The 23,261-nt window shown below is 48.3% G+C and overlaps 1 protein-coding gene across 1 annotated transcript in view; it reads right to left on the reverse strand.

Annotated features, from left to right (window-relative positions):
• The window catches only part of RAPGEF5 (Rap guanine nucleotide exchange factor 5), a 237,213-nt gene that overhangs the window by 73,395 nt on the left and 140,557 nt on the right, over nt 1-23,261 (reverse strand). The window contains exons 10-11 of the mRNA XM_036759737.1: nt 8,868-8,986; nt 8,276-8,364 (exon numbers count right to left, since the gene is read on the reverse strand). Coding sequence (XP_036615632.1) covers nt 8,276-8,364; nt 8,868-8,986 — 208 coding nt within the window. The remainder of the gene's footprint in view (nt 1-8,275; nt 8,365-8,867; nt 8,987-23,261) is intronic.

Below are 23,261 nucleotides of genomic sequence, written 5' to 3' on the forward strand. Positions count from 1 at the left end.
ATCTCCACTGGGCCTTGGTTTTCTCACCGGCAAACTCCCCAGCTACTGTGGAATTCCCACTTTATAACGTATGCAAAGTACTTGGCAAACTCACCTTATAAATGTTAGTTATTCTCATCTTCTGACTTTGTTGATGTAACTAAACTCTCCTCATGATTCTGCGACTGTGCCCAGGGCTGGGCTTCTGCCAGGTCTGCAGAGGTATGGGCAGTGTCCACCTGAGGTTAGGCCTTCATTTGGGCTGCTGCCCTCCTCTGTCCTTCACTTGCCTCCTGTGAAAGGAGTTCTAGGTAGAGAGTTCTGTGCAGGACACCAGGATGGTTCTAGCTCCATCTCTCTTCCAACACTGAGTCATTGACCAAATCACGCTCTGCCCTCCTCAAACCTAGTACAGCCCTGGTATGTCAGTAATGCTCTTGGGACTTAATTCCTCAGGGGCTCCTAATCAGGTACATGGCTGAGTCAGAAAGTGAAGGTCATGGCACTACCCTTTCTTCAACCAGGTGGAACCAGACCGATGGAAAGGAACCATCAATAAACCCAGGAATTAAAAGAGAGAGTGGCCCTGCTGCTGAACAAAACTATGTGCCTTCTAGCAACTGATCAATCAACATTTATCAAGTGCCTTCTATATGCTGGCCACTGTGCTAAGCACCGGAAACTTTCTGAAAACCTCCCAACACCTTGGCGAGATCCCTCTGGGACTGGCTTATACTTCTGATTATGAAGCACCACTTCTATTTCTTAATTTCATAGCACATTTTCCTCAAGGGATTTTTTTGTCAAAACTGCCCATTTGACACGATGTCTCCTTATGGATGCACTTAAATCAGCACCAGACAGGAGAACCATGTTATGCCAATCAGGTTTAATAATCCATCTCCCCATTAGCCATACCACGTGGCTGTAAACAGTGGGGCAGTGACACACATTAGATGGAACTCACCCACACAAAAAAGATCAGTAACCTTGTTTGTAGTTGTTAAGGAGTGATGGCATCTGCTACTTTTGAAGGACTTCAAGGGTGAGCCCAAGGTCCTTTTCCAGACCCAGAGCTTTGTGATTCTCTGGCTAGTGGAGTTTTAGATTTCTTAAAATTACAGAATTCGGGGGCTGGAAGAAATCTTAGAAGGCATCACATCTAATATCCCTGCCCCCCCACATACACACATTCTTTAAATTTCTTTCCTTCCTTCCTCTCCTTCCTTCCTTTTATTCCTCCCTTCTTTTCTTCCTTTATTCCTTTCTTCCTCTCTGTCTTTTTTCCCTTTCTTATTCCCTCCCTTATTTCCTTCCATCCTTCCTCCCTCTCATTTCCTTTATTCCTCCCTTCCTCCTTCCCTTCCTTCTACCCTTCTTCTTCCTTTATTCCTTCCTTCCTCCCTTCCCTTCTCCCTCCTTCTCTCTTTTTTCCTTTCCTCCTTCCCTCCCTTATTTTCTTCCATCCTCCCTCTCTCACACCTCCCTTCTTCCCTCCCTCCCTTCACCTTAGTGATTAGTACACTATTTTTCATTGATATAAGTAGGTCCCACTGAGGAAATTCCCTCCATCAATTCAGATTGGCTCCCACTCTACCAATCATATCCTTAGAGAGTTGTCTAGAGATACTGGGAGGTTTAGTGATTTGTCTGGACTGGCAGAGCCAGGATGTGTTAGAGGAGGACCTCGATTCCAGATCTCCTTAACTTGGGTTGGCTCTCACTCACCAGAACAGAAGGCAGACACTAGAATGAAGAGGGATCAGGAAAGGCTCACTGTACAAGATGGCTTTGAGTTGAGACGTGAAGGAAGCCAGGAGGCAGAAAGGAGGAGTGAGAGCACTCCAGGCATGGGTACAGCCAGAGAAATGCCCAGAGCTGAGAGATGTTCCCAGAAAAACCAGGAGGCCAGTATCACTGTGTCAATTGTGTGCTACTCTATTTTTCTTTATTGTGGGAAATGTTTCCCAGTTACATTTTAATCTGGTTCAGGCAGTACTCAAAGTTTTGTGGGTGTGAATATGACCTCGAGGGCAATGAGAAATGAACTGACCAGCCCAGAATCACAGGCCAGTCAGCATCCAAGGAAGGACCTTGAACCCAGTTGTTTCTGGCCTTGTGGCTGGCTCTCCATCAACTACTCTACATAGCGTCTCATCATGCAGATACTCTAGGTATTTTCATTTCCATTTTTTGGATAGGTAAACCAAGACTCAGAGAGATTAAGGGGGCTTGCCTGGGATCACACAGCTAGCAAATGTTAGAGATCATGCCAAGCACAGCAGGCAAGCCTACTTTGGTGAAGCAGCAGGACGTCTTGAGGCGGTGATGGGAGGTGACCTGCACCAGCCACATCAAACTGCCTGTGCCGCCGTCCTGGACCAGCATCTCCTTCCAGACTCTGATGGAGGCAGCCCAGGACCCTGAGCTCAAGAGCCTTGGGAGGAGCAAGGCTCCAGTCCAATGCCCTCAGTGTCAGCCAGGAAGCTGCCCCTGTGAGATGCAGCCTGGGGACCGGCTGCTCATGGGCTGCAGCCAGAGCTACTGAAGACCCAGAAAGAAATGTTCTGGCCCCAGAGTCCTTGGTCCTGTCAGATGGTTTAGCATCAGAGACTGATAGGATTTCATCAACAGAAATGACTTTTGCAAAGAGGCATTAACATTGGTTTGGGGGGCTTTTCCATCTCCCTTGCAGCTGAAATCCCCTGCATTTGTGATCTTCCCCAGCGGAACGGAAGCTCCCAGAGGGCAAGGACTGTCTCACTGTTTCTTAGTATTTGGGTCCCCAGTGATCTGGACATAGTAAGCACCTAATGCTCTGTACACAGTCAGCACTTAATAAATGCTTCAATCATTCATTCACTCTGTTCATTGTAGGTACTTAATAAGTATTGGTTGAATGAGTGAAATAATTGTTTTTTTTTCTCTGAGCTTTGTTCTGACCATGGGGGAAAACCTTGTCTCAGGAGCTTAGCTGTCTAGTTCTCAAGTCACCCGAGCTGTTTACTTCAGGCAGTGAGGGACATTTCTGAGATGAATGTCACCAGCTCTTCTGTCACTAAGTGTCCAGCAATCCTGTCAGGGCCCCTCACTGGGTGGGTCAGATCTTCCCTTACCCAGGGAGGCACTAGGTTACCAGGTGGTGAACTTGCTCCTCTCATGGTCTACCCTGTCACCTTGTCATCTCCTAAAGGGCCTGGAGAGAAAAGAGAGGAGGGGGACACTGGTCTCTTCCCATGTTATTTGTCCTTGGCCTCCAGGGATGGAGGAGCCTGCCTGGGCAGGAGTGTCCTTATTACTCCGTTCCGCCTGGGGAGCCATCCTCTGCCCCCATGCCAAACACATGGGACTGTGCTGACAACCATGGGATTGTCTTCCAGAGGATGGGGAATCGCCCTCCCTCAAAAGGGGCTCCAGATGCTGATGAGTACCCTTGGATGTTTGGATTTGCCTCCCAGGTATCTCCCACAAGATCTGGGGCTCCCTCTGCATTAGAAATGAGAGCCCAAATTCAGAGTCATGTCCTAAGTCTCCTCAAAATCCAAAGTGTTATTCCCTAATTCATTTATTACAATGAATAAAAGAGGCAAAAGGTCCCCATGGCCCTGGGGCCAAGGATTAGAGATGCCTACTCCAAAGGCTTTTATTGCTTTTTTAGGCCAGAAAAGTAGCAAATACATTACTTTTCCCCTTTGATTTTCTATATTCCCCTCAGATGTAGGAGGGGGGCTAGGAAGCCAGACATGCCAAGATACTATTGGGGAAACTGTCCAAACTTTTCAAAGACCTCTTTGGAGTTATAGAAAAAAATTCACTGAACTCTCTGACCCAGAGGTCCCACCACTGGGCATCTAGCTTAATGTGATCACAGGCAGAAGGAAAGGTCCAACATCCACAAAACAGTCATATGGTAGAACTCTGGGGGTTAGCAAAAAATAAAAAGGGACTATAGTGGATAGCCATTGCTTGGGGAATGGCTGAATGAATTGTAGTACATGAATATAATGGAATAATGTTGTCATATAAAATAATGAATGAGAGGAGTCCAGGAAATAAAAGGAGATAGAGTGGGTATCTGCTGCTTAGGGAATGGCTGAATAAATCGCTGTATAGAAATATAATGGAACAATGAATGCTGCATCCTAATGAACGGTAAATACAGGCAACCCAGCAAACCTCAGCCAAACTTCCACCAAGTGACGCAAGGTCAAGGAAGCCAAACCAGGGGAACAAAATGTACAATGGCGGCCATGCAAAAATCTATGGAGGCAGGCGGACCCCAGGAAACTGCAGTGGGCCAGCTTGGGCCACAGAGGAGGAAGCATACAGCCCTTCTCTCAGTAGGGAAATGGGAGTCTAGAGGTGCGGAATGTAGCTTATACTGCCATATGGAAAGGAATAGGAGGAGAAGGACAAGGAGGAGGAGGAGGAAGAGGAGGAGGAAGAGGAAGAGGAGGAGGAGGAGGAAGAGGAGGAGGAAGATGAGGAGGAGGAGGATGAAGAGGAGGAGGAAGAGGAGGAGGAAGAAGGTGAGGAGGAGGAAGATGAGCAAGAGGATGAGGAGGAAGGTGAAGATGAGAATGAAGGTGAGAAGGATAAAGATGAAGATGAGGAAGATGAGGAGGAGGAGGAGGATGATAGCTAATACTTATATCGCACCTGCCATGTTCCAGGCACTGTGCTAAGCACTTTACAATTATTATCTCACTTTATCCTCACAACAATTCTGGGAGGTAAATGCTACTATTACCCCCACTGCATACAAACTGAGACAAATCGAGTTTAAGTGACTTGCCCATGGTCACCCAGCTAGGATGTTCCTGAACTCAGGTCTTCCTGACTCCAAGCCCAGTGCTCTATCCACTGACCCACCTGGCTGCTCCGATCCCATGCTATGTGACATGATTATGTGAGGAAGGGGAAAGTAAAAAGAGCTAGGGTTACCAGGATTCTGCTCAATTGCTCCATCGAAAAGCCTTTATTAAGTGCTTGCTGTGTGCCAGGCTCTGGGAGACCAAACAGTCACCCCAAGGCTTATGAAGAGCTTGAAATGGTTCCCATCAGACCTGAGTTCTTGCAGGGCAGGGACTGATTTTTGCCTTTCTTTGAACCCCAAGTGCCTGGTGCATAGGCGCTCAATAAATGCTTGTTGACTTTCCTACCCAAACCTTTTTTCCGATGGTGCGAGGAGCTCCAGAGTTGGGGGCTGAAAGTTGTTTGGGTCTTGTGGCACAAGGCTGAAGGGACTTATTGGATCCCAGAGTTGCTCTGACTGGGGGAGACAGGAGAAGATCCATCTGGTTTCCGCTCAGCTCCCCAATGACACCAGTGCCAGCCTCTAAGGACACTCATCATTCCGGTTTTTAAGTAGTGGAAACAAGTCCTTGGGTTCTATCTCGGCATAAGAGAAACAAAAACACCTCCTCACATAATCCTGCCTGTACTTAGTGTGGGATCACAGGAGCTCAGATTGAGAGCTAGAAGAAACCATCAGGGTCAGTCCTCACATCTTGTAGATGGGGAAACTGAGGCACAGAAAAGCTGGCTGGCTGCCCCAGGGTCACACGGCCAGTTGTGGCTGAGGTGGGACCTTCACCAAGCCCAGTGCCCATCCACTAGCCTATGACTCACTGGGTCCTTCCTACAGAACAGAAGCTCCTTGAGGGCAGGGACTTGCTTCGTGTTGGTTTTTATCCCCAGCCCCACCGGCTTTGCACAGTGCCTAGGACATAGCTTCTAAGGCTTGGTGATTGATATCCTCCACGCTGGGCCCAGGCCTGGCCTACAGTGAACATTGATGGCTTGCTGGTAGACTGACCAATTAGCATCCCTCGCCTCCTTCACACCCACCTCCAGCAGAAGCTTTTTCTGATGCGTTTATGCCCTCTTTGTCCTCACACAGTTGTGCAGAGACTTGCCTGAGAACAGCAGAATGGAAGCTCCCCGAAGGCAGGGACCATGTGTCTTTCTAGCTTGGTGCCCTCAGCACTAACACGGTGCTTTGCACAAGCAGCCAAATGTTTGTCTGATTATACCGGTCACAAATCAGCGCTTACGTACCCTTGGGGAAAGCCTGCCATCGTGGCTGAGCCCTTCGGTGCTACAGGGTGACATGCCCTACCCTTCACTGCCATAGAACCAGCTGCACTAACATGCCCGGGCACCTGAGTGGAGAGCTTTGCCAGAGGCCTCAGCTTGGGCCACGCGTGAAGTGCACCCCGCTCCGCAGCTGAACTAACATCACCTCCAGCCCTGGTGGACTCAGGCCTGAGAAGGCAGACTATTTGGATGGTTTGGGGGGCATAAATATTAATCTGGGGGTACACACAGCAATGCATCAGCCTGGACTTTGGTGGGGCTTGGGGCTTTTCATTTGTCCTGGTGAGTGACCATAAATGGGACCAGTAATAGAGAACACCCATGTTGATGGCACCTCAAAGTCCTCACAATAACTCTGAGAGGTAGGTTGACTAGGCCTACCATGCCCATTTTGCAGGTTGGGAAGCTAAAGCCCAGAGGAACAAAGTGATTTCCTCATGGTCTCACAGCTAGTAAATGTCGAGGGCAGGATGTGAGCCCAGCTTCCCAGCCCTAAGTACATTATTGAAACCCCTCTACCCAAGTCATTTATTCACCGTAAATTAGGGACCCTAAGATCACAGACTTGGTCTGAAGCCCCATCATTTTCTCTGGGCTTGTGCCCCAGTGGAAAGCTGCAGGATGTACAGCCAGGCGCCTGGGGCTGAATCTCTCTGCCACTGAATGACTGTGGGACCTTGGCCAAGTCAATTGATTGGGCCTCAGTTTCCTCCCAGGTAGAGGGAGGGCTTGTATTAGGTTGCCTATGGGGTCCTTTGCAGTGCTAGATTTATGATCTTAACCTCCCTCTCATCTTGAGCCTCAGCTCCCTCCTTCCTAAGCTGGGAAAGCTGGACTAGGGGGCTCCGGGGGCCCTTGCAGCGATTCGTCTAGGATTATAAGCTCCTCCTCTTCTCTGAGACTCAGTTTCCTTTTCTGTAAAAATGAGGGGGTTGGATTAGACAGCCTCTGAGGGCCCACCCAGCTCTAAATCTCCCACCCCAGGATCCTACTTAAGCTACCAATAGTGATTCTCTCTCGGTGCACAGAGGGTTGGTCGCTACAACTCTGTTCTTGCTATGCTGGTCCTTCCTGGTATAACCCATACAGGTACCAACGAGCACGAAAAACGGCTTGTTGGATATCACCTAATGTGGAACCTTTGGTTGGGTGGGCTGGACTCAAAGGCCGCCAAGGGCCTTCCCAATTTTCCGACTGCAGTCCAACGCTGAGATTCACAGGAAACTTCCCACCACCCTGGGGAGCTTTAGGATCCCTCATGCAGTGTTGGAAACTTGAAATTGGGGCTCATCTGCCCCAGTAAAACCAATCTAATCACTCTCTGGTGGAAGCTGTAAGCAAACAATACATCTGAGATACCTTGTCTGGAGAAGCAACGGACAGGAGGCCCTGGGACCAAAAACACTCCTGAACCAGGCAAATCCCGGAGCTAATAAGGCAAGTGTCCATTGAGGGGCCTGATCGATGCAAGAACGACTTCAGGATGAAGGCCATGCCAACTTCTGGCCTGAGACGCACCAGGAAAGGGAACCATGATGCCCCAGTTCATACAGGAAACATACATAAAACCAGAGTACAAAAGATGATGGTCTTTCCTCTGAAAGACCACAGAGAGATCCCAAAGTATACTTAGCCATGAGATTAAAGTCGACATCCAGGATGCCTGATCAATACCGTCATCCCTCCAGGCACCAATGAATTACAATTTCTAGGTGAAAAGTCAAGAGTGCCGTATCTTACACCCTCGAGATTGTTCTGCCTGGCTCATCTGCAAACCGTTTATCTGTGGGATACAGAAGCTGCCCCCGAGCAGTTTTATTAATTGTGAGCACCTCTGCCCCTACTCAGCACTCTGCAAGTCAGGTGAATAGTTCCCCTCAGGTTTCACACTGGAAGTCACTTGGGCCCCTGCCTTCACATGGGCTCTGGTTAAAACTGGGGGAGAAATGCCAAGCTTGCCACGGCTGGGAATTCTTGGCACTGCCCCATCCCAGGCCAGCATCCATCTGGAAAGGGCATGGACTGAGCTGGTGGGCAGCAAACCAAACCAAACGCATCCTCCAAGCTCTCAGGGCAGCGCTAGGCACTCCTGCTAGCATTGGCACTGCCCCGGGCTTGGCAGTGGCCGGGATCATCCACAGACGCATACAATCAGCTGGGCTCCCCACGCCAGCAGGAAGTAAAGGCGCCACCTTACCTGTTTCTTTGTCCTGGACTTCTTCCAGGTGCAAGTCATTGAGGAGGTGCTCCAAAATCTTCTCGGGCGTCCCCGACACCACCACGTATCTGTCAGAAAGGAGAGAATCTGAAGACTCATCCTCTGTGGAAGACTGGGAGCGGTTACTCCACTCATCCTCCTCGTCCTCCTCGTCGATGTATTTGAAATAAGGCACGTCAAAGGTAGGCAGGGGCAGCTCTCGGCCGCCAGAGAGGGCGGCGGAGTCCTTCCTCTCGAGGTGCGGGTCAAAGACCCTCAGCCGGGAGCTCCCCATTGCACCTGCTTAATAACAAAGGCATCTCCCCCTCCCTAGATGCTCAGATCTCTTGCCATCTCCCGGGCTCCCCTATAAGGCAGTCAGTCCATCTGGCTGCTCTGGGCTCTCTGCAGTCACTTAGTACGTTCCAGAGGCGGAGAGATGAGAGGGGGAGGGAGGGAGATGGGGAGCGAAGGAGGGAGGGGAAGAGGGAGAGAGATGGACAAACGGAGAGAAGGAGAAGGAGGCAGCTGGAGCAAGGCAAACAGCCAGAGTGTGTCTGCTGCTAGAGGGAAAAAAGCCCAAGCCTCTCACCTCCAATCAGTGTGGGCGCTCCCTGATGTGGGGGCCGGCCCACATGACGACACCTTCTTGAATACCAGGACTGTTCCGTCCTCCTCTTTAACTTGCAAGGTTGTCACTTCATCATCTTGCTGTAATTTGGGGTTGGGGAGAGGAAGGGGAGGGGAGACGAGGAGAGGAGAGAAAACAAAGAGATAGAAAAAAGGTAAATACTCATCGCATGGCTGGGAAGCCCAACAGCGGCAGATGCGTGATGGGTTTTCTCTGAAATTGCGGGGGAGGGGGGGAGGGGGGAGGGAGGAAGGGAACTATAGCTTCTCGGGGCTGGAAAGACATTTTTAACATCCCGAATGAAACTGGGACCAGATTGAACATCCCCTATTCCCTTTAAAGGAGTTTAAGTTGGGGGGGGGGGAGCGAAGCCCTGGATCTCGAGTCAGGGGCCCTGGGTTCAAATTCTAGCTGGGTGACATTGGATAAGGCACTTCTGTCTCTGGGCCTCAAGATTCATCCTATGGAAAACCAGGGGAGACTGGACTAAGGCCCCTTCCAGCACTAACTCTTTGATCCTATGATCATCTTTGAGTCTAAGGACTTAGGTTCAAATTCTACCGTGGTTATCTTGTGATCTTGAATAAGTCCCTTCCTTTTAGCTGGGCTTCAGTTTGCTCCTCTGTAAAATGAGGGCATTGAGAAAATCCCAGGGACCCCAGAGACCATCTAGTCCAACTCCCTCATTTAACATTTGAGGAAACTGAGTCCCATGAAAGTTACTTAACTTCCCCAATGTCACCAGGGTAGGAACCATCAGATTTGGGATTTGAACTCAGATCCTCTGAAGTCCAGACTCAGTGGTCTTTCTACCATACTAAGCTTAGACTCAGTGACCTCCATGGTCACTTCCAGCTCTAAGACAATAATCCCAGAGAACCCCAGAAATGCTTTCAAGTATTTAGAGGAGAAAAGAGTCCAAAAGAATGAAGGCGCACATATTAAAAGCAAAGAAAAGTTCCCTACATGAATACATTGAATCGGAGAATTCACAAATATCCCACAAACAATCGGGGTCTATTCACTGGACTCGGACTTTATGTCCTGAGAACTAGGGGCTCTTTCATTTGTCCCTCGCCCAGGATCTGCCCCAGCCCAGGGAGGCTGCTCTGCCCTGTGGGCCAGTCAGGATGCAGTGCAAGCAGCCAGCACCACAGTCGGGCTTTCAAGAGAGGTCCCCGACTCCGGGCGTCCCTGCCCTTATGTCCTGGGTGACTGAGTGCCCCAAGGCCTGCTCAAAAGGAGCTCCTGTTAGCAGCCCACCTAGGCTGAAATGTCTATGTTCTGGGTCAAGAAGCTGGCCTCTCCCATCTCAGAGGGAGGGAGGAACAGGGGCAGGGGAGGATGGAGACGGAGGGGGAAGGGAGGGGAAGGGAGGAGGAGGAAGGAGGAGAGAGGAGGGAGTGGGGAGAGAAGGGACGAAGAAGGGGAGACAGAGGGAGAAAGGAGTGAAGGAAGGGGAAAGAGGGGGGAAAGAGGGAGGAGAAGAGGAAGGGGAAACAGAGGGAGAGAGGGGGAGTAAATAGTGAGAGGGGGAGATGAGGGAAAGAGGGGAGAGAGGAGTGAGGTGGAGAGAGAGGGAGGGAGAGGAGTGAGAGAGGTGGGGAAGGGGGAGGAGAGGAGGGAAAGAGGGGAGAGAAGGGAAGATGAAGGGAAGACAGAGGGAGAAAGGAGTGAGAGAGGGGGAGAGGAAGAAGAGATGGGGGAGGGGGGAGAGAGGAATGAGAGGGGGGAAGAAGGGGGAGAGGAAGGAGAGAGGAAGGAGAGAAGGGAGAAGAAGGAAGAGGGAGAGAAGGGAAGAGCAAGAGGAGACAGAGGGAGATAGGGGGAGAGGAGTGAGAGAGGGGGGAAGAGTAAGAGAGGAGGGGAAGGATGGGGAGAGGAGACAGATGGAGAGAGAAGGAGGAGACAGAGGAGAGGAGTTTAGAGGGGAGACAGGAGGGAAGAGGAAAGGGAGACAGAGAGAGGGGGAGAGAGGAGGAGAGATGGGGGAGAGGAGGGATGAGGGGAGAGAGAAGGGAAGAGGACAGGGAGAATAAGGGTAGACAGAAAGGGTGAGAGAGAAGGGGAGATGGAAAGGGAGAGGTGGGGGCTGGGGCAGAGAAGGGTAAGGGGGAAGAGAGAGGGAGGAGAAAGAGGGGAAAGGTAGAGGGGGGAAGAGGGAAGAGGGCACCAGGGGAAGACTTCCCTTTTGACACACACAGACTCCCTCACAGCCTTGAACAAGTGGAGCCCAAGGACAGGGGCCAGGGGGAGGCGGGCCAGGTGCTGCTGATGCCTGGGTGCCCTGAAAGAGACTGCTGAGCATTTCCTAACAGCTGACAGTGGAATCTGCCCTGGGATGGCCGTGTCACAGCTGAAGGCAGTTTTCGAAGGAAAGCTGAGGTCAGTAATTCTGGCTTTTAGAACCGTGTAGAGTGAGGGCAGAAGTGAGCAGAGACAGAGGGCAGTAGCAGTGGAGGGGGATGGGACCCCCTCAGGTCATGGCTGGACTTCACACAAATGACGGCTGTGTGTTATGAAGCCCTCAATGTTGTTCCAATGCTTAAGAGAATATCTTACATATATTACAAATCATACAGATCTTGGTTACTTGCCCCATCCAAGCTAATGGAGCCCCAACTCTAGTGGAGGCTGTCATCACTTCTGCACCAGCCCCCTATGTCATAACCCATAGCCCATCCCCCCCACCCCACTTCATCATCCACCAAGCAGCCAGAATCATCCTCTGACCACACTGCTGCCCCCTATGGAATCAGTGGCTCCCTATGGCCTCTAATAAGATACAAACTCCTCAGCCTGGCCTCAAAGCCCGGGTGGCTCCATCTTCCTTGTCCCCACTGGCACATTCCACATTCTACCCAAACCAAGCCTCCCAAGAACATCTGTTTGTGTCCTGATTCAGGCTTCCAGCTGCTCTCTGCTTTTTTACAAGTCTCTCCCCTCCCTAGAGTGTACTCATCACCTCCCCAACTCTTCTAGCATCCCCAGGGTCCCTCCTAGACCTGGAAAGCCATTCCTGCATTTACCTTTCTCTTGACCTGTAGCATCCCCCAGGAGTGTGACCAGAAGCACCTTCAGGGCAAGGATTATTTTCATTTGTGGCTGGCATTTAGTAGGCTCTTAACAAATGCTTATTGACTATAGATTCAAATTCTTTATAAGGCTGGAGGTTTAGAGGCCAATTTCCACCAAAGGGCAGGAGTCAGCTACAGCCAGATTATGCCCCATTAGCCTCTTCCTAGGCTGAGAAGTGATGGGCATTTTTATTCCCCATTTGTAGAGGTGGGGAGACATGTTATTGCTAGATTGACCAAGTAAGTGAGCCCCCAAAAGGATGCTAGATCTGAGATGAGGCTGGGGGGGGGCTTTAGAGACCCTCTGCTCCAGGGACTCTTCACCTGCTTCGGGCCCCAGATCCCTTTGGAATCCAATGAAGACTAGAGATTCCTCCTCAGAATAATGTGAGTTATTGGCATCATTAGTCTTATTAATATAATGTATTATTAAATATGTAAATTAGAAAAATGTTAAAATGGAGTACAGAGGACTATAAAGGAAACTGTACTGAAAAACAGCTAGCAAAACATTACAAATGCCAAGTTTATGGGCCTCCTGCTCATCTTACAGGTGAGGCCTAGAGAAATTAAGTGACTTGCCCAAAGTCTCATAGATAGAAACCGACAGAGGCATGATTTGAACCCAGGCCCTGTGACTCCAAAGCCAGTAAGTATTCTTTCCACCAGACCATCCTATAATGGTAATGCAACCCAAGCTTCCTACCTCCAAGGCTGAGCCACATAACCTCTCTACCTCCCTCCAAATTCTTTTGGAAAGAACTTTTTCCAGCGGTGGTTTCAAAGGGCAATGCAGCTGTAGGATTCATTAGTTATTTTTTTAAAAAATGTAATCTCTTCACAGCAAGCAATGTGACCAAGTGAAAGGCTCACAGGAAGTCTCTGCAAGGCCAGACAACCAGCTCCTGGGGCCATTCGTGCGGGATCTCTGCTGCCGAGCCCTCCAGGGAGGCTGGGCAAACTGCAAGCCACGAAAGCCAATGTCTAGGTGTCATCTTTCATTCCTTCTTCTGTTACATAGGTGGGACAAAATGAGGGGCCACAAAGGAGATGGAGGCACTCATGGAGAGAACGAGAAAGAGATGGAAGGACGGACAGGATTTGTTGTTCGGTCGTGTCTGACTTTTTATGGCCCCATTTGGGGCTTCCTTGGCAAAGATACGGGAGTGGTTTGGCCATTTTCATCTCCAGCTCCTTTTACAGATGAGGAAACTGAGACAAATGGAGTTAGGTGACTGGCCCAGGGTCACACAGCTAGTAAGTGTCTGAGGCTGGATTTGAACTCCAAGCCTGGTGCTCTAGACACTGCACCACCTAGCTGCCCACAAGAGACAGAGAAGCACAGTCTCAAAGGAAAACAATTCAATACAAGGCTTAGGATACACCTTTCCAGTACTTCCTCTAAAAGATAAGATATTGGGGCAGCTAGGTGGTGCAGTGAGTAGAGCACCGGCTCTGGAGTCAGGAGGACCTGAGTTCAAATCCGGCCTCGGACACTTGACACATGTACTGGCTGTGTGACCTTGGGCAAGTCACTTAACCCCAATTGCCCTGCCAGAAAGCAAAAAAAAAAAAATACCCCTAACATAAAAGACAAGATATTGTTATTTTCTTGGGGGAGCACGGACATAGAACAGATGGAGTTATTCACTGTTACGTGCCAGCCATGCCCCTACGGATGGGCCAGGCATAGCAAATGTATCTCTCCATAACTTTGCCATCAAAGGGCCCACCACCACCCGGTGCTGGACAGGGAAAGTGGGCAGCACCACATCCTAGTGGCTGGTGGAGGGACCCACAGACTGGAGTGGATTGATAAGACACATGTGTCATGGCAATATAGCAACCATTACAAAAACCTGGCCAAGAAGAAGGCAAGTGGAAGACAGTCCTGCAAAGCCTCCAGTAGATGCCTCCTGATGGAGGCTCCTCCCAAATCAGGATTATTTCTCCCACTTCTTCAGAGGTGAAAGGGCTCTTGGAGTCTGCCCAGGCCCACTGAGACCTCAAAAGGTATCCCTGTGACAGCACACCTGCCAAGGGGGGCCTCCAGACCCCTGCTGGACATCCTCCAGGGAGGGGCCCATTCCCCTCTGGGACAGCTCTCCTTAGTAGGAAATGTTGCCTTTTCTAGGCCGAGCCAGTCAGCCCCACCCCTCCTCCCGTTCCTCACTGGAGGATTCCAGGCCCTGTCTTCCCCAACCTCTTTGTACTCCACGGAATGCTCCTTCCTCATCAGTAACTTTCCTTAAATATGGTGCCCAGAATTGACCCAAAGTTCCTAGTTTGGTCTGCTCAACACAGCAGACAGTGGGATGAGCCATGTCCTGGTCACAGCTTCCATTCTCAGGAATCTTTCCACTGTTATATTAAGCCATTACTTTATCTTCCTCTAGGAGCATTTGGCCAATGACCGAATTTTTTTCCTTTCTTTTATCCATAGGGCCATAAGAAGACTGCTGAAGATCCCCTGAACAGAGGAAATGCAGCCCCAGCAGACCACGTTCTAGTTCTCATTGGTTTTAACCAACACTTTTTCATTTGTTTCAGGTTCCACAGAAGTCTCTATCTCCAGTTACCAAAAACTGCAAGAAAATGATATTCTGAAGGTGCTCTCGAGGCAGCTGAGTTGTGACAATTACCTGAGTGATTTCGATGATCAGTGTGGCCCAGACATTGGCCTCCCAGCCCAACCTTCAGCTGCCTCAATCATGGAATGATTTCCAGGGTAATGAGCCTCCAGCTCTCCCAGAGAACTTTTCTATGTCACACACACTGAGAGGTAATGAGCTCCCAGAGAACAGCTCAAGGACGTGTCCAAACCAGGCGGGCTGTACCTCTGAGGTGGAGCCCATGAGGGAGCTGGCCGAGCCAAAGCGGCTGCCACAAGTCAGCTCCCTCCACCATTTCTCCTGTGCTCCAATACTCTCTGTTCCTACCAGGTCCTACAGCTGTGGGTGGCAGGCCAATCAATGCTCCATCCCCAGGGCTCCCAAAGCATCCATCTCCCCTTCAAACACCCAACACGTCCCTGCTCGTTCCCAGCAAGACAATCAACTAATTCACACTCAAGTGTCAATAGCTCACATAATTTATGGTAATACCCTCAGAATTTTTTTCTTTCTTGGTCTGGACCTGTGATTTCAGTGATATAGGGGAGCTCCTAGCATGGAAATTCCTTCCATTGATGAACATAATTGGCAACTTGTCTGCCTCCTACCTTCTTAGCATCACCTGAGGTCATTAAGAGATTAAGTCATCTGCCTGGGTGCTAGTGGCTAGTGCCAGTCAGACATTTGAACCTAGGTCTTCTGACTCCAAGGCCGTGAGGCCTCCTCAATACTATTAATAATAAACTCTAACATTTACAGAAGCCTGGCACATAGTAAGGGCTTAGTACAAGTTTGTTGATTAATTACTCTTGGCAGACAAACGAAAGATGCTTAGGAGTAGGAGGCACTCTGTTCCAAAGACCCACTCTAAGTACAGAAACTAGCCTTTACTGATTGGGAATTTTTATAAACTCTTTAGTACAAGGGAAAGGGGACTAGAATGGAATTTGGGGATCTGGGTTTGAATCCTGACTTGGCCATTTACTATCTGTGTGATCATGGAACAATCACTCCCCTCTACCCCTATTTTTCCTTTCCCAGAGCTTAGAACTGTTCTTGGCACATAGTAGGCTCTTAATAGGCTGTTAACTGACTGACCATAAGACTCAGTTTCCTCATGTGTTAAGTGAGGAGATGGTCTCTAAGGTCTCTCCATAAATCTACAAGTCTGTGATGATCCTCTGAAGACAAGAGAAGGCAACTGGTCCCATGTGGAGATAATTTGGAACTCATATGCTGGATGACAGATTCCAGACTCTGGTTGGAATGATAGACCCACACCAACCAGATGACATTTAATGAGGATAAATGTCAAGCCGTGCACTCAGGCTAAACAAATGAACTAGGGACCTGGAGGGGCAGCTTTTCCCATCAAAAAGTCCCGGGAGCTTTGGCTGGCTACATGCTTGATATGTCAACAGTGTCATGTGGTTGCTTAAGTGGCTAATGCAATCTTCGGTTGCATTAATAGGGGTATAGACTGTGAAACCAAGGCAGATCCAGACCCACTGTCCACTGCGCCTGAACTCTGGGCTTCATAGGGACCACAAGGCTCATTATGAAGAAGCATCATTTCAGACTGGGGTCCTGAGAGGGAGATAGAGAGGATGGCCAGGGCTGTGCTAACCCCTTCCGAGCAGGAATGAACTCAAGAGAGGCAGCTTTGGTCCAGAGAAGAAAGGACATGGGGGACTATTGTAAGAAAGGAGGAAATTGATTTCAGAGAGACAGAAAAGATGTGTATGAACTGACGCAGAGTAAAGCAAGCAGAACCAGCAGCATGGGCCAAGCTCCAACATCAACATTAGGAATTTAACAATTTTGAGGACTTTTACAAACTGCAAAAGAATGAAATGAGTGGAAGCAGGAAAACCATGTAGACACTCACAGCAAAATGGCAAAGATAAACAACTTTGAAAGCTGGAAGGATTCCTGATCAATACAATGACCGTCTGTGTATCTGTGATTCCCAAGGACTGATGGGAAAATATGCTCATTACCACCTGACAGAGATGGGATGGACTCAGGGTTCAAAATGAGACACATACACACACACGTGTGTCTATATACATATATATGCATGTATGTATGTGTGTATATATGTATATGTGTGTGTATTTGCCCATGTATATATGTAGGCATATTATATATGAATATATATATATATATATATATATATGTATATATATATATATATATATATATATATATATATATATATATATATATATATATACACACACACACATATATATCCAATACGGAAATTTATTTGTCCTTAAATTCACATACTTGTTACAAAGGACTTTTTTTCCCTTTTTTCATTGTAGTAGGAGAGATCAAATAGATTTCTGTTAATTAAAAATAAACGATTAAAAATGGAGAGGTGGCGGTGCTGCAGATGTGGAATGTTGTATTACTTTCAGACAATGTTGGTATATTGTTTGCTTTGCTTACTTGTTTTACTTTGTTGTAAGAGAACTCTTACAGAAATGGGTTATTGTTGTTCAGTCACTTTAGTCATGTCCGACTCTTGTGTTCCCCTTTGGGGTTTTCTTGGCAAAGATACCGGAGTGGTTTGCCATTTCCTTCTCCAGCTCATTTTACAGATGAGGAAACTGAGGCAAACTGGGTGAAGTGACTTGCCCAGGGTCACCTAGCTGGTGAGTGTCTGAGGCCAGATTTGAACTTGTAAAGAGGGGTCTTCCTGATTCCAAGTCCAGTTCTCTACCCACTTCACCACCTAGCTGCCCCAACAGAAATGGAATTAAATGTAAATGTTCATCATGGAAAAAGAAAACACAACAATAAATCCTTAAAAAAGAAAAAAGAGGATACAGAGGGATGGGATGTCTGTCTCTTCAACTGTATGTAGGATTGTTTGGTCCCACCTGTGATTTCAGTAAGGAAATTCCCCTTCACATGGCAGCCATGCAGCTGCTCCCACAACTTCCAGCCTGGGGCAATGAGAAGGTACATGACTTGTCCAGGGTCACACAGCCAGTGGATGTCAGAGTCGGATTTGCTCTCGGGTCCTTTTGGACTCTGTGGTCAGAGCCTCTCTGTCCCCCACGTTGGGCTGCCTCTCACCAGCAGCTGTACTACCACCCTCACCATCACCATCAGTCATAGCTCTCATTTGTGTCACACAGTGAGGTTTGCCCAGCACTTTCTATAGTTTATCTCATTTGGTCCTCACAGTACTCCCGGGAGGTAGGTGCTGTTATCATCTCCATTTTACATCTGAGGAAACTGAGGCTGAAGGGTCACCTGGCTCACAGATGTTTAAGGAAGGATTTGAACTCAGGTCTTTCTGGCTCCAATGTCACCTAGCTGCCAGATTTGCCATATGCAGGCACTACATGGAATTTCAGAGGGAACAGGCCAAGATCAGTGGGTGAAAGAAGGGAAGCATATTTTAGCTCAACATAGGAAAAAGGACCGTGCAAAGCCGTGAGTTCCTTGTTACCTGGGGTAGCAATGGGGACAAAAATTATATTATTGTTATCACCCTCTCAATGGTTATTGACACAGCCCTTCAAGGGTTACCCACAACTCCCACTATGAGCAAGGCACAGAGGATACAAAAATACAAACAAATCGGTCCCTGCCCTCAAGGGGCTTCTATTCTAGTGGGAGTAGGATGGAAGAGACCCGCCATGCACCAAAAACTTAATACAGAACAATACAAGGCAATTTCAAGAGGGAAAGAACACAATTCTGGGAGAGAGGGAGTCTGTGTTTTAGGATCCTCAATTTGGAAGAAGTGAGGCCCCAAAGTTAAATCACTTCCCCTGACCACACAGCTAACAAATCTGGGAGCTAGGATTTGAACCCAGGTCTCCTGACTTCAGGTCTGGGGATCTTTTGGGGCTGACTATTTTAGGGGCTGGATAAGTAGGTATGTTGGAGAGTCTTCAAAGGTTTCCTAGAATAGGTGGGAGGTTGTCTAATTCAAAGATTCTGTCAAATATAGATGACTTGAATCCAGTACCTTCAGAAAACACAAAGGCAAGAGCTGCTCCAAATAGTCATCTTGGATTCTCCCATCTCCCTCGTTCAAACACATTGCCAAGTACTATAAAAACACACACTGTCTCTCTGTGTCTCTGTCTCTCTCTCTCTCTCTCTCTCTCTCTCTCTCTCTCACACACACACACACATACACAGACACGCGCACGCACAATCTCTTTCCCAATGCTACTTCCTTAGCTCAGGTCCTCGTTTCTTCCTGCCTCAATGATTATAATCGCCTCCTAATTGGGTTTCTTCCTCCTCATTGGGTTTTTTTCCAATCTGTCCAGCATTACTTTCCAAATGTGCTGGTCTGTTCCTACTGCATAAAGGATAAGTCCCAATCCCAACATTCCAAAAGAGAATTATGGAGTCTTAGAGTTCATTGGATATTGAGGCTAATTCCATCCTTGAATGAGAGTGCCCTTTACAATATCCCTCACTGTGGTCATCCAGCCTTTGCTGGAAGGTATCCAGTGATGGGGAGCCCATGAACTCTGCCCATCCCATTTCTGGACCAGTGTAACGGTCAGCAAGTTTCTCCTGACATCAAGCCGAAATCTATTTTTTTCCAATTTCCACCCATTGTTCCTTGTCCTACTCTTAGGGGCCAAGAAAAATAATACTAATCCCTCTTCCACACGCTGGCCTGTCACATACAGGAAGACAGCTGCTTTATGCCCCAAGTCTGCTCTGCAGGCTGTATGCTCCCAGTTCCTTCAACAGAAGCAAGCATGGACTTCAAGCCTGCACCACCTTCCTCTGAATACTCTATAGCTTATCAAATGTCCTTCTTATAAGAGGCCACCAAGAACTGAACCCAATGTTCCAGTGGTGTCTGCCCCAGGCAGATCAGAATGGGACTGTGCCTTGTGCACCAACAACAGGGCTTCAAAAATGTTTAGAGAATTGAGGGAGGAAAAACATACCCAATTCAGCAACTAGCAAGTGCTTCTGAAATTCACACAGCCTGTTTACAAAGGAACCACCAGCATGTCTCACATGCTGCGTATGTGGGCACAGAGAGGGAAACGGTGTTAACATACTGATCTAAAAAGCTGTCCTCCGTGACCAGACAATTGTGCATCAAGGGGAACGGTCCCTGAAGTTGCTGACTCTGCTTCGGGATTTTTTTTTTCCCTAGAAGATATGAGTAAACAGATCCTTGTAAAAAGGTCAAAAGCATATCACTGGCAAGATGAAGCTGATTAACAATGTAAACTGGGGGAAAGATTAAGCAAGTGAATGTGTGTCAAGGTGAAGAGTTTCCAGTTCTGCTTCCTGGGCTACAGAGAGTTTTGTGTAGCTTTTTATGGGAACCAAACAGAGAAAGTGCTGTGTGGGTGGGATGAGACTAAATAGGACTGGCAGAAGGAGCACATACAGACCATTGAGTCAGCACTTACTGAGCACAGTGCTGGGTCTTTGGGGGGGAGGGCTAAGACAAAAGCCAAAACATCCCTGCCTTCAAAAAGCTTCCATCCTAGTCTTCACATCCATAGGTGATCGAGTCCAACACGGTACCTTCCAGCTCTAAATCTGTGATCTTCTAACAATGTCCATAGACCTCAGTTTCAATATCTGTAAAATGAGAGGGTTGGGATAGGTGGACTCTCAGGTCCATCACAGCCATACACCGATGACTCAGGAGGGGAAGGGAATGCTATGTTTTTGGAGGGGTGCAGAATGAGGGAAAGCTACACCTCAGCTGAGCAATAAAGAAGACAAGGATTCTGAGGAGGAATGGCTCATGTGTCGAATCTTATTTGGCTAGAATAGAGTTGATAAAGGAGACAAATGTGAGAAAAGATGGGAAAAGTAGGTGGGAGCCAGATTAAGGAGGGCTTGAACTACGATGTTGAAGAGTAGTTTATATTTTATACTCTGGCCAATAGGGAGCCACTGAAGGTTGCTGAGAAACAACTCCTAAGAATTCCCTATTTTTCTCCCTTCCAAGTTTAGATTTCTTTGTTTAAACTGGAACTGTGCTTTCAATGGTATTGGCAATTCCCAAGGAAGAAACTCCATCTACTGATTCTAATCTTCATTTTCTGTGCAATCTATAACCTTACAGTGTTGTGTGAGGCCCTGAGAGGGTAAGCTATTTGCCTGGGGTCACAGTCATTAGGCGTCAGGGGCAGGGTTTGAACTGGGATCCTCCTGTCCTGGAGGCTGTCTCTCCAGTTGAGATGCACAATTGAAATCACAATCTGTACAACAGCACAGAGCAAGCCTAAAAGCTTTGAGTTCTGATTGTGATCAAATCTCAGCTGACTAGCTCTCCTTTTACAGACAAATGCAGGGGTGGGATTACAGATCTCACTGCAAGGGACTGCCAGGATGAAAGAGTATCCATCTACCTCAAATGCAAGGATGTAACTTAATCATATTATCTCTACTCACTAGAGTTTGAATTCTGTTTCTGACACTTACTAGCGGTGTGACCCTGGGCAAGTGCTTTAAGCTCTCTGTGCCTTGGTTTCCTCATCTGTAAGATGAGGGGGTTGAACTTGGCATAAGAAGCCTCAATTTTACTTCTTTCCAACTTAGATTCACAAGTCTTAGTTCCTTACTCTGGGAGTAAACAGTCTAAATCTTTTCCCACAGTCCTTCAGGTACCTGAAATTTTCTATTCTTGAAGAGAAATATTCCCCAGTTGTCTCTGCTGACCCCTATTGCATGCTTAAGACCCATCCTTCATCCCAATTGTTAGCATCCTCGCTCTGGGAAACTGCTCTGTATTTACTTCTTTGTGTACATATTGTGCCCCACCTTAGTAGAACACATCTCCAGCACCCAACAAAGTGCTTTGCACACAGTAGGCACTTAATAAATGCTTCTAGAATTTCATTCACTTGAATCCTCCCTCCCCTGACCTCTGGATGCTCTCCAGCTTGTCAACGTCTCTTCTGTGCCCAAAATTAGAGACAGTTCTCCAGGTGTGATCAGTCCTTTCTTTTGCCTCCAAGCCAAAAATAGCTCCAGGCTCCCTCTTACTCTTAAAAGTCTTTACTAGGGGGACGGGCAGTATTGGGGAGAAGAATATTCTATAATTTCCCTCTGTCATGTGCTCCAGGACCTTACAACCTTGACAATGACCATTTTCTTTCTTATCAAGAGCTCAGATCAGCTCCCTGAAATCTGAGCTCATTTCATAACACTCTGTACTCAGTGGAAACAGGACTTGGTGCATCAGCCCTTGAAGACAGGTCTCCTGAACGCTATCTGCAAGATAAGTATCTGGCTTTGGCTGGAGGCCACAATGGATTGGGGCAGGCCAGGAGAGACCAGGCTGGGAACTCAGCTGGGCTGGATGCGAGCAGGTGGGCCAGAAGTGAAGGCCAAAGAAGTCAGCAAAGGCTGAAAATTGGAGGGGGCAGTGAGGGCGGGGGGAGGGGAGGGGAGAAGTAAGCCTAGATATATCAGCAAAAGCAAAGGGAAAGAGCTGGGGCTAAGAGACAGGGGGACAAAGTTGGCAGTGGAGGCAGTGGGTCCTGACAACATAGGGTCAGGAATGGAGACAAGAGTCCCCTGGTCTAGACAGTGGTCTAGAGCTGGGCAAAGTGTTCTAGCATGATGAAGCTTGATAATAAGCACGGCATAGTAGCCAAAGAGTTGGCCTTGAACTCAGGACGACTGTGACCCAAGGTGAATCACTTAACCTCTCTGGCCTCTAGAAAAGTCAGAGTTGTAGAGAAGGTGCTAGTCTGCAGGCCCAGCATTCCAATGGCATCAGGCTCAGTCTCTACCCACGGCCTTTAGCCCAACTTCTCAGCTCCTGCCAAGGGCCCTGCCATCCTCCCAGACACCCCTCCCTCTCCATGGCCTCCACCCAATCCAGGTACCTCATCCTCCCCCCATCTCCTGAATCTATCCCTTCCTCTCTATTCACCTGGCCACTACCTGAGTGAAGACCCTCATCACGTCTTGTCTACAACACTGGCACAGCGTCCTCACTGGTCTAGACTTTCAGGCTCTGATTTTGTCAGTCCATTGTCTACAAAGCTACTGAATAACCTTCTCAAAGGCCCAGATCTGATGATGGCACAGCCTCCTCAGAGACCTTCAAAGTCTCCCCACGGCTTTTAGGATAACACATCAAATCCCTGCCCCTCCACTGAAAGCCTTCCATGCTGTTGCCTCGCCGACCTTTCTGGATTTATTTCCCATCATTCTCTTTCCTGCCTTCTGCACTGGAGACAAACTGAACTGTGGGCAAGCCATTTCTCCCTCTTTGGTTCTCAGAGTCCTCACCTGTAAAATGACAGGGACAGATAATATTGACGTGGACTGGGCAATACTGAGGTCACTTCTGGCTCTATACCAATGAGTGTGGGATCCTTAGCATAATCAATGGAATAATTCACATTTGTGCTTCACTGGGAGCCTTGCAATGTGCACTTTACGGGGCAAAGAATGGAGGTCTTACAGCCATTTGACAAGCGAAGAAACAGACTCTGTGACTGCCACTGGCCACACACAGTTAGTGCCAACCAGAAGCCCCAGATGTGGGAATCAATACTGCCCAGCACTCACGTAGCTTCTTAAGATCTGGAAAACGCGGCACAAATATTACTCCTTTTGTTTCTCACAACAACCCTGGGGGAGGGGCACTATTTTGATCCCCGTTTTACAGATCAGGAAACTGAGAC

This window comes from Trichosurus vulpecula, chromosome 5 (genome assembly GCF_011100635.1).
Source record: "Trichosurus vulpecula isolate mTriVul1 chromosome 5, mTriVul1.pri, whole genome shotgun sequence".
Taxonomy (NCBI): domain Eukaryota; kingdom Metazoa; phylum Chordata; class Mammalia; order Diprotodontia; family Phalangeridae; genus Trichosurus; species Trichosurus vulpecula.